At 38.1% G+C, this 12,319-nt stretch overlaps 1 protein-coding gene across 1 annotated transcript in view; it reads right to left on the reverse strand.

Moving 5' to 3' along the window:
• Positions 1 to 12,319, reverse strand: part of NALCN (sodium leak channel, non-selective) — a 303,444-nt gene that overhangs the window by 165,048 nt on the left and 126,077 nt on the right. Inside the window, exon 12 of the mRNA XM_069601972.1 lies at positions 2,157 to 2,324. Within this exon, the coding sequence (XP_069458073.1) occupies positions 2,157 to 2,324 (168 nt within the window). The remainder of the gene's footprint in view (positions 1 to 2,156; positions 2,325 to 12,319) is intronic.

Raw genomic sequence — 12,319 nt, forward strand, 5'->3', positions numbered from 1 at the left:
AAAAATCATATACTTTAAGTTACTATGTGAGCTCAGTCGCTTTAGTCGTGTCCGACTCTTTGTGACCCCATGGACTGTAGCCCTCCAGGCTCCTCTGTCAATGGGATTCTCCAGGCAAGAACACTGGAGTGGGTTGCCAAGCTCTTTTCCAAGGGATCTTCCTGACTGAGGGATTGAACCCATGTCTCTTATGTCTCCTGCACTGGAAGGTGGGTTCTTTACCACTATTCATCATAATCATTTTTATGGTCAAATTTCCATATGGCTTACCAAGCTATTCCTCACATTTATCATTTAAACACTTCCCATTTTTTTCTCTCATCAATAATCCTAGACTAAATATCTTTCTTTGCAAAACTTTGACCTATTTGTAACATTTCAATGAAAAATTATCTGAGAGAAATGTGAATAATTTTAAAGCAAGCCCTGAATATATTTTATCTGGTATTCTTGCTGAAAGAGGCATCAATGTCTTTCTTAATTTGGTTAATTTAACAGGTTTATTAAAAAAGATATGTTATAGCTTTAACTATGAGGCATATTTTCTGCAATTATGTACAATGATTCTCTAACATTAGGTACTAAATGTGCATGTTGATTCTGTGAATCTAGACAGCAGTGCCCAAGAGCATATAATGATACATGCTTGGAAAGCATATTTTGTATCAAGAGTTTTGAATGTGTATGCCTCCTGCCCCAGCCATCTCACTTATGATAACCAAGCCTGAGGATATAACCCAACAAGTGACAAGGGATTTTCGATCAAAGATGTTGACAGTACTGAAAGCTCAAACCATGATGCCCTCTGTGAGTTCAATATGCTTGGCTGTGATTACTGGAGACTCAGTTTTTTGTGTGTGTTTGTGGGATATGTTTTTCGTTTTTGTGAATTGTATTTTCATGTCCTTTCTTCTAGGTATCAGAAGTATTCAGTTTCAGGTTGCAATCTGGCAGTTGAAGTTAATATTGCTCTGAATATGACAGCTTCGGTACCACCAATAAATAAGTTCATCAGTGAAGTTGGAATGTATTTTCTTTCATCTAAGGAATCAGAATCTTCTTTCTCTGCATAGTTTTTAGAAATTCTCCTGCCATTTAATTCTCCAACTCTTGAAAATATCTATTAAGGAGACAATGCAACTTCTGACATTTACATGACAAATTATACAAATGACCAAATTTCGACTCACAAATGACTATATTTGAGATTTTTAAAATTAGGATATCCCATATACATATATTTTGACCAAGTATTTAAAATATCACTCAGCACATGGTTATTGCTAACAAAGAACATAACATTAATACTCACTTTTGTTTACTGAACAATTATGAAGTAATATGATTTAATATAATGCACTTAAAAATAATAGATACCCAGTTATTATTAAGTAAAAATTACAGATATTATAATTTAATGATCACAAGGGAATTTATAGGCATTTTAAAATAATAAAGTATGACTATACTCTGTAAAGGTAAGTTTTATTTTTTATTGTTTCAATTTCAAGTACTGTTGAGCAAACAAATTTAGGCTTATTAAGGAGGGAGGTCTACTCTTGGAATTAAAGTCATATATAAAGTCATATATCAATTTCAAAATTTAATATGCATGCTCAGATTATTATCCTCATGTGAATATTAAACATGTATGTCTATTGTACTGTGCTTTTTATGAACTGTATGAAAAACACCTCCATTTATTACTATGAATTTTTATGAGCTTATAAACAGTAATTTTTAATTTATTTCTTGCCATGCCATGAGATATGTAGGATCCTAGTTTCCTGACCAGGGATTGAACCTGTGCTCCCTGCAGTGAAGTACAGAGTCCTAATCACTAGACTGCCAGGGAAGCCCATTATATTTGATTTACCTCATTTATTTTTGGTTATACCAGCACACATGAGATCTTAGTTCCCGGACCAGGAATCAAACCAGCGTCCCCTATATTAACAAGCTCAGCGTTTTAATCTCTGGACCACCAAGGAAGTCCCTACGACTTATGAATGTGCTATTTTTGGCATTTAAGATGTCACTGAGCCCATCTCAAGTTTGTAGTTACTAAGGTTGTTGCAATATCTAATTGTTAGAATGCATGTATATTCTCTGGAAAGAAAACAATTCCAAAGAAAAACAGGCATTATGTGCATTACCTGAAAGTATGTGAACTGGGAATGATAAAGGTCTGGATATGCATGAAGAGTGGTTCCAATTACGAGTAGCAGCTCGAATTTGTGGAGAGATGAGCTAATATATCCAGTGAATCCCAAGCACCATATCTTCAGAAGTGCTTCCAAATCAAAAAGTACTGTGAAAGCCACCTGGAGGAAAAAAGAGTGAAATTAAAATCAACCCTCAATTTATTTCAAAATAGGTCATGTGTTTGTTAGTGCATGAATTTTCATCACTAGCATAAAAAAATGAGAAGATATGTTACATAAAAATCTAGAACGAAATTTTATTAAAAAGATGGTTTTAAAATATACCAACTAGAACATCACAGACCAAATGTATCTTCAGTGATCAGAGAAGCACGTAAAAGTATTAATTGTTTCTGAGAGGTATTATTTCATTAATTTCCTCTAAATTTTCAAGACCTGTACTTCTTTTTTTATTTTCCCCAGAAAGAACTGGTTGGCCAGGCAACATGAGGTATCTTAAAATTTGGTACCCCTTTAAATCAACTTCCCGGTGGACATTTCCCAGACCTGAAAGTAAAGTGACTTTGAATTTCAATCCCATGTGGGCAGGCATGTGCTGACTGATTTAAAGTAAAGCATACTCTTTTTCTATTCTTCTGGAGTCAGGATCATGACTGAAGTTTTCCTCACGACTTCCTTTTGATGGAGGGACATATTCCTTCTCTCACAGAGGTAAAGACCTCATGTGTCCTGATGCTATATAGCCCCGCCTTCTATCCAGGTTACAGCTCTTAGTAAGGCATGTTCTAGGTGATAAGAACATGCAGACACCCTCAGGGCAGCTACTGGCCCTAGTGCCCCCTAGGAGTTCTGCATTCATGTCAAAACACTTTTTTGACGTTGAGAATATTCTTCTAATTTTTGCATGTTCTGCTAAGCATTTTAAATGTTTTACTATTCTAGGTATTACTCTTAATAATTTCATAGATAATTTTCAGCCACTTCTGGGGACCATGTTCTATGTGTTTCCTAAAATCAATAAGCTATTTATTTTGTGTTTAAACAGGATCATATTTTCTATGATTAAAAAAAAAATCTTGAACCTTCTTTGCCCCAGTCTGTAATCAACCATTTCTTCTGTAAGGGCATATTTTCTACGATTTTTAATAGGAAAATTTAGCCTTCTTACATTTAGCGTGCCAAAGGTATACCTAGTCTTATGTCTTTAGTTTATTGTGTGTCATTGATATTTATCTTTTAACTTTTTCTTGTCTTTTCTGGCTTGGGAAAATCATTGTTAATGTCTTTTTTCTTCCTTGTTTATTTAGACTCTATTTTTCTAATCTCCCAGTTTAAGGCTCGACTGTCATACATTAACCTATACCTTTTTATTATTGCATCCAAATTAAATAATTGCAAACTCCTCTCCTGCACAAAAGGGCTTGCTCACTCTTCCCTCACACCCTTCAGTTCAGTTCAGTTGCTCAGTTGTGTCTGACTCTTTTGAATCGTAGCTCACCAGGCCTCCCTGTCCATCACCAACTCCCAGAGTTCACTCAGACTCACGTCCATCGAGTTGGTGATGCCATCCAGCCATCTCATCCTCGGTCGTCCCCTTCTCCTCCCGCCCCCAATCCCTCCCAGCATCAGAGTCTTTTCCAATGAGTCAACTCTTTGCATGAGGTGGCCAAAGTACTGGAGTTTCAGCTTTAGCATCATTCCTTCCAAAGAAATCCCAGGGCTGATCTCTTTCAGAATGGACTGGTTGGATCTCCTTGAAGTCCAAGGGACTCTAGAGAGTCTTCTCCAACACCACAGTTCAAAAGTACCAATTCTTCGGCACTCAGCTTTCTTCACACTCCAACTCTCACATCCATACATGACCACAGGAAAAACCATAGCCTTGACTAGACGGATCTTTGTTGGCAAAGTAATGTCTCTGCTTTTGAATATACTATCTAGGTTGGTCATAACTTCTCTTCCAAGGAGTAAGCGTCTTTTAATTTCATGGCTGCAGTCACCATCTGCAGTGATTCTGGAGCCCCCAAAATAAAGCCTGACACTGTTTCCACTGTTTCCCCCTCTGTTTCCCATGAAGTGAGGGGACCGGATGCCATGATCTTCATTTTCTGAATGTTGAGCTTTAGGCCAACTTTTTCGCTCTCCTCTTTCACTCTCCTCACACGCTCACCAACCTGCAAACTGCACAGTATCCACCCTTCACCCCGACTCCTCATGCTACCACACCTCTTCCTAAATTTTGCTCTTTCTGAGATCATCTACCAAAGACTTTTTTTTTTTTTTCCACACTGCGTGGCTTACGTGACCTTAGTTCTACAACCAGGGATTGAACTGTGCCCTCTGCAGTGGAAGCTTGCAGTCCTAACCACTGGTCTGCCAGGCAAGAAGTCCCAATTCTAGCTTCTTGAATAGTAATTATTGCTTTTTTATCAAGCCCCAGGTGGAGCCAGTGGTAAAGAACGTGCCTGTCAATGTAGGAGATGCACGAGACATGGGTTCGCTCACTGGGTCAGAACCCTGGAGGAGGGCATGGCAACCCACTCCAGTGTTCTTGCCTGGAGAATCCCATGGACGGAGGAGCCTGGCGGGCTACAGTCCATGGAACTACAGAGTGGGACAGAAACGCCTCAGTTTAGGAACATTTTCTTCTCTCGTTTATTATTACTCTTGCATTTCCCTTTGTTCTTCAGGGACTCCAATTATTCCAAAATCAAGTTTAGACTCTTGATCTTCCCTCTTGATTTCTACCCTTTCTTTATTTTTGCCCATTTGTTCTCTCATATAATTAGCTCTCATCAACGACCATGCCCTTTTCAGCTCATTTTTTGGAACATGTTACTCAAAGTTCAGAAGGTCTGTTTTTTGCCTTAATTAACTATCTTTGAGACACTGGGCGGGGGGGGGGGGGGGGACCCTCTTCTCTGGCTTATCCATTCTACTTGATTGGGAAATTTCTGTACATATTCATCTTGGATTTCAAATTCCATCTTCATTTTCTGAGTCCCTTTGTGTGAGAATATTTTTCTTTGCTTGCTCACTGCTATATGTTTTGTTTATTTGTCTTTAATGCTCTCAACAGTGGTGAGATGATTATTATTATTATCATTTTACTTTACAATACTGTATTGGTTTTGCTATACATTGACATGAATCCACCACAGGTGTACATGAGTTCCCAATCCTGAACCCCCCTCCCACCTCCCTCCCCATTTTGATGATAAATGACCTATAACCCTACGGCCCCTTGGCTGGGCAGCAGGGGGAAGGCAAAAGGAGAAGGGCGCCGCCAAGGATGAGATGGTTGGATAGCATCACCTACTCAATGGACATGAACTTGAGCACACTCTGGGAGATAGTGAAGGACAGAGAAGCCTGGCATGCTGCAGTCCACGGGGTTGCAGAATTGGACACAACTCCATGACTGAACAACAACAAGAAGGAGGAAGAAGCTGCTTTGTGTCAGGATTCCATCCCAGGCGGGTGGAATCCATTCCTGCAAGTAATTCAGCTCTTTGGGAGATTCCTTGCCTGGATCTCAGAGATCAACAGGATTCTTCTGGGTCTCCCAGGACCACAGTTCCTCGGCAGGGTCGGCCTCAGGCGGCCAAAGGACCCAGATCCTGGCCACAAGTCCCATAAGAGGCAATTAATCTCCAGCCCTGGCTTCTCAGCCGGGCCCCTGCAGCACAAGGAGGAAGTCCAGCAGCTGCCCCCTCCCCCAGGCAGAGTCTTAGAGAAACTGAAACTCCATGGGTCCATCTGAAGGCTTCCCTGCAGCCTGGCTCGGCAGTTGTGTTAACAGAGGGAGCGGTGGCCAGAACCCAGGGTCCACCTCTCCCTCACCTGTGTTTTCAGACTTTCATTCCAAGTGAAGGAACGTAATTCATATCAAAGTGGCCTTTTCTGTTTTCTTTTTTTAAATCAGGGAACTACCAATAAACGCCTGAAATGCATTTGAGTAGATTGCCTAATTACACATAAATACAATTAATCACTTTACTAACTTTACATTTGCTATCAAAAGACAGATGGAACAATCTGTTTAAATGATCATAATTTATAGTAAATATGCAGTTGGATCCCTGTGCGTTATTAATCACCTGGTGGGAAAGCCATGTGCTTTTCAAAGCCACTAAAAGGCACTAAAAATGATTTGGCAAATTATTATGTGATTATGTATAAACACCGATATTCCTACTGATCTTTCCTACCAGAATTCCTGAATCTAGTTCTCCTGGGAGCAAATGCCTTGGTTACATTGTCTGTGAATGTTAACATTCACATGCTAACATGAACATTGTTAACATTGTGAATTGTTACAGGCCAGCATCCCATTCTCCAAGAAATAGTGTTAGTCCCAAAGTCATAAAATTTCATGGAACAATATGATACATAAATATATGCTGAACTTACTCATAATCACGTGTTATTCTGGCAAAGGGGAGAACTATATCAGGAATTACAGAAGGGATTTAGGAAAATTAACTTGTCAGTGTCGGTTAGAGGGTTTAGCACAGGATTTCAATTCAGCAGAAGATAACGGTTTGGAACAATCAGGGCAGAAGCAGTGAGGAGGTAATTTTAGTAAGCTCCTTTCAATGGATGGCTCTAGCCTGAGTCAGTGAACTCAACATTGACAGCTGCTGGACAGCGTGGAACTTCCCAGTCGTACAGCTGGCCATACAAAAGGAAGGAGGCTGGCAAGTTATCAGCAGAATCCAGTTACATGGAAGTGCTCCCCCAAAGCATCATCTAAGCAGGTGCCCAATTTAGAGGTTTACTGCAAACCTTTTTTGTTTTAATTTATTGGAGTACAGTTGATTTACAATGTTGTGTCAGTTCCAGTGATTCAGCAAAGGGAGTCAGTTCACACATACATATATCCATTCTGTTCAGATTCTGTTCCCATACAGGTCCTTACAGAGTACTGAGTACAGTTCCCTGTGCTATACAGCAGGTCCTTATTAGTGATCTATTTTATATATAGTAGTGTGCGTATGTCAATCTCAGTCTCCCAGTTTTTTTGTGTGTGTGCCGTGCCATGCAGCACGTGGAATCTCAGTTCTGCGCCCAAGGATTGAATCCGCGCCCTCTGCAGTGGAAGTGTGGAGTCTTAACCACTGGACCGCCAGGGAAGTTCCCAATCTCCCAGGTTATCCCTCCTTCACTTTCCCCTTGGCAACCATAAATTTGTTTTCTACATCTGTGATTCCATTTCTGTTTTGCAAATATGCTCACTTGTACCATTTTTTAGATTCCGTGTATAAGTGATATCATACGCTGACTCACTTCACTCAGTATGACAATCTCCAGGTCCTCTGCAAATCCTTAGCAGTCAGCATTGCAACCTTTGGGAGTCTCCCCTTCATTACCCCTAGTCTAGGAGCACCCACGGCCCCTCCTAACTCAGCAGGCCCCACCCTAAGGAGGTCACAGTGGGACCTTTCCTCTGTCTCGAATCCTCAGAGGACATTATACCATCAGTGGGTGCTTAAAGTTGAAACTTGTCTTTTTAAGAGGGAAGGCAAGATTTGTGAGAGGAGGATACTAAAACTTTTCCTAAACATTGTTGGCCATGTTACTTGAAGAAACTTGAAAACAATACATGAAAACACCAAAATATTTCTTTCTTCTTACAATTTTTCCTAAATCAGGGATTCGCAATCTTTTTTTAACCACCCCCGAGCCTTTTTTAGACATTTTGTTTCTAATCACTACATCATATGGAATTTTTATTAGCATCTATATGTTATAAATATAAACATATCTAACTCTGCTTTATATATGGAAAGAGTAGGGGTTTTTTTGCCTCTAAGAACAGTTTTTATCCCCTTAGGCATTTTTCCCACCCCCTCTGGAGAATTTATACTATACAGATAAATCAGGTTTGATGTCACCATAGCAGAGTTTCACTAACATTTTCAGGAATGCAGGTTTTATGAGTTTTTAAAATACCACACTTTATTATTTATTTTCCAAATTTTCATCTTATACTAATAAATATGCTATGTAATATCTACTATAACCAGCCCTCTTGTCCTCAAGGAAATTATCAATAATGCAATGCAAATTTAATTAAAATTAAATAAAATGAAATAAATTTAACTAAACAAATAAAAATGACAGGAGTTACTGTTCTAAGAAACATTATCATATTTGTTCTTACGATGACAGCACATAACTTGTGAAAAGATTTTTTTTTTTTTTAGAATGAAGAATACAAGAAATTAGTTTAAAATACTTGTTTTCCAAAAGAACGTGTAATTGGATTTGTGAGGCTAGCAGGTAAGACAAGTTGATGGCCATGTTTCTGAAGCTCAGGAGAAAAATAACTGAGTGGAAAATGACATGCTTAATATAAATGGGACAATGGAAACTGTTCTGCCCTTTTAATTCCATGAATAATGTATGAACATTGATCAGTGACAAATTATAAATGAGCTGATTGTGATACACAGGTCTGAGAAGATGAAAGAGCAGAGATACTGCCTATATGTGCAAAGATATTTGAAATATATTATCCAAGATTTGTGTTGCAAACTCTATTTCATAATTTCAGAGAAACATGATGGATATTCATTGGAAAATGAATGCACACTTATCACAAAAGAAGACTCTAGCATAAAACTCACAAGAAACACAATACAGGTACCCCTATTCTCCTAAATGAAATTTAAGTTAAATAACGCTCAAATAAACGATGACCCACATCATTTCTGAGGTGGCAGTATATCACCTGCTCTTAGTATATGGCATACCTTCAATTCTCTAGACAGCTAAAGAGCAGACTTTGGAGATGGATCATTGAATAGTCAAAAATGTCATTATTGTATTATTTTTCACCTAACAAGATACTGCTCAAATCCTTTAGAAACACATGAAGAAGCTATAGTCAAAAGAAACTTATTTGATTAAAGTTTCCCAGAAGATGAAATTAAACCCAATGATAATATGAAAGACTGCTGGTAGGATAAGATGAGTTATTTTCATAATTCAGTCATTTCTTGTGATTAATGAGCTGAAACATGGGTGTCAGATTCTGTTGGAACTAAAATAAATGGCTCTTTCACGTAATTTCATTTTAACAAATATCTTAAAGCCAAATGTCTTCAGAGGGAACCACTTTGCTAGAAAAGATAACTTTCTATAAGATGGCAAAATGAGTCCATGTTGATGAAAGGCCTTCTGCTTCAAAACACAGAACAATCAGAGAAAACTAGGAAACTGAACAGACACCCTGGAGTTCAAAATGAGGTAAACCTGTCTCTTGACCAGAAATTAAACAAGGGCATGCTCTTAGAGCTTCATTGTTCTCTCTCACTCTCAGCAATTGACAAGTTTCTTAAAAGAGGGATTCTGTTAAAATTTTTAATCTGTTCATAAGGCTGTGCGATAAATTTCTGTTAAATGTACAATATGGTGGATATACAGATATATTTACATGTTCTTATATAATAAAAAGTAAAAGGGTTAGTCACTCAATTGTGTCCAACTCTTTGAGATCCCATCAACTGTAGCCCCTCAGGCTCCTCTGTCCCTGGAATTCTCCAGGCAAGAATACTGGCATCGGTTGCCATTTCATTCTCCAGGGGACCTTCCTGACTCAGGGACTGAACTTGGTCTCCTGCACTGCAGGCAGATTCCTTACCATCTGAGCCTCCAGGCAAAAGCATTGTTTAAGTACTGTTCAAGTTTTATTATTTATTAATGAAATTAATAAATATAAATAATATTAATAAAGTGTTTTAATAAATTTAATAAATACAAATACATTTATACATTGTAAAATATAATTGTTTATTATATTAATGTATAGTAATGTAGTTTTATGTATAACAGTAATGACAATGGATTATTTTAGATCAAAGTGCAAAATGAAAACTTCCAAAAGAAAGCAAATCTTTACATTGTTATGTTTATGCAGAGCCTCAAAAACAAAGTAAAGTTTCCCCTGTTTCTCAACTAATTCTCAATTTAGGTTAATTAAACCAAAGTAACTAAACAAGGCCCCAGTCTTTCAACAGAAGCTAAGCAACTTAATTTATGCTTAAAGACTGTTTTCTAGACTGCAAGTTGACTCTTAATGATTTATTTTGGATTTTCAAAATAATTTATTCTGGAATATGTGGGAACTCAAGAAATTACTTCTCTGAAAACTCATGGCCTCTGGTGATCTATTTTAAAAATAAACTTTATAAAATATTACATAATGTTATTTCCTTAAACACTGTATCATTATGGTCCATAAACTTGAATTGCTGTTATTATAGCCATTTTGAGGATTAACAGACATAATAAATTCCTTTAAAGCACTTGGCAACATAATGCAACTTCTAAAAAAAAATGGCAGCTATTATGCTGTTAGTCTTACTATATTTGGATTCAACACAAAGGGATGTTCGTTGACATGCTCTGTATCTCTAGAGGCTGCCTTGGTGGCTCAGGTGGTGTTTCTACAGCTTAAACCAAGATCAAGCTCATTGCTTATTTTCGTAAAGAAAGTTTTGTTGGCACACAACCACTCTGAGGCCACACTCCCTTCTGCATAACAACAGCAGAGTTGAGTAGCTGAAGCAGAGGACACGTGGTCTGAAAAGTCTGAAATGTTTACTGTCTGGCTCTGCAAGAAAAAAGTCTGTTGACTCTTGGCTTAAGCCCAAACCATCTTTATCAATTTTTTTCAAAAGAGTATTTTATAAAAAAAAAATCGTGCGATTAAACTCACCACTTTGACTTGTGTAGAAGTTTCTGATACAAAGAAAAGAGATAATGTGATTGGAATAAAGATCAAGCACACTTTGGGAAACTCAGATACACCTCATCAATTAAGAGATGTGGGACAAATTCTGAATGTTTCAGTAATTCAAGAATAAAGCGATACCTATTTTTTTTTGAAGTGAACTGAATCTCTACTATGTTGTTAATGAATATCAAATTTACTTTCAGTGGTTTGGGAAGTGGGCAACAATTACTAGAAAGATAGCATGTGCCATATTTTACCATGCAATCCCACCTGATGCAAAGAGTCGACCCACTGGGAAAGACCCTGCCTGATGCTGGAACAGACTGAAGTCAGGAGGAGAAGAAGATGACAGAGGATGAGATGGTTGAATGGCATCACTGACTCAATGGACATGAGTTTGAGTAAACTCCGGGAGATGGTGAAGGATGGGGAAGCCTGGCATGCTGCAGTCCATGGGGTTGTGAACAGTCAGACATGACTTAGTGACTGAACAACAACTTCTCTTGTTGATTTTTTAAATTAAAAAATAGTACTATGGGAATTTCTTGGTGGCACAGTGGTTAAGAATCTGTTTACCAATGCAGAGGACACAGGTGTGATCCCTGGTCTGGGAAGATCCCACATGCCTCGGGGCAACAAAACTAGTGCATCACAACTTCTGAGCTGCAACTACTGAAGCCGTGTGCCTACAGTCTGTGCTCTGCAACAAGAGAGGCCTCTGCCATGGGAAGACCCACCCTGCTGCAAATAGAGAAAGCCTGCAAAGAGCAATGAAAACCCAGTGCAGCCAAAATAAATTAAAACATAAATTTACTTTTTAAAATAGTACTATATACAAAAAAGAACAGCAAGGATTTTTCAACTACCATTGGATGCTACCTATACCCTTAAATAGTATCAGTGAACTCTACAATATTAGAACATTTGAAATTTTGTTGGAATTTCTTGTAGTATGATCATCAGTTGGGTCATTTGTAGTGGATTCGAGGTGGATAAACCTAGAGTCTGTCAAACAGAGTGAAGTAAGTCAGAAATAAGTCAGAAAGAGAAAAACAAATTTCATATATTAACAAGAATAACAGGCAAGTTTGACCTCAAAGTAGAAAATGAAGGAGGGCAAAGACTAACAGAGTTTTGCCAAGAGAACGCACTGGCCATAGCAAACACCCTCTTCCAACAAAACAAGATAAGACTCTACATGTGGACATCACCAGATGGTCAATACTGAAATCAGATTGATCATATTCTTTGCAGCCAAAGATGGAGAAGCTCTATACAGTCAGCAAAACCAAGACTGGGAGCTGACTGTGGCTCTGATCATGAGCTCCTTATTGCAAATTAATTAAATTGAAGAAAGTAGGGAAAAACACTAGAACATTCAGGTATGATCTAAATCAAATCCCTTACGATT

Source organism: Ovis canadensis, chromosome 10, assembly GCF_042477335.2.
Source record: "Ovis canadensis isolate MfBH-ARS-UI-01 breed Bighorn chromosome 10, ARS-UI_OviCan_v2, whole genome shotgun sequence".
Taxonomy (NCBI): Eukaryota; Metazoa; Chordata; class Mammalia; order Artiodactyla; family Bovidae; genus Ovis; species Ovis canadensis.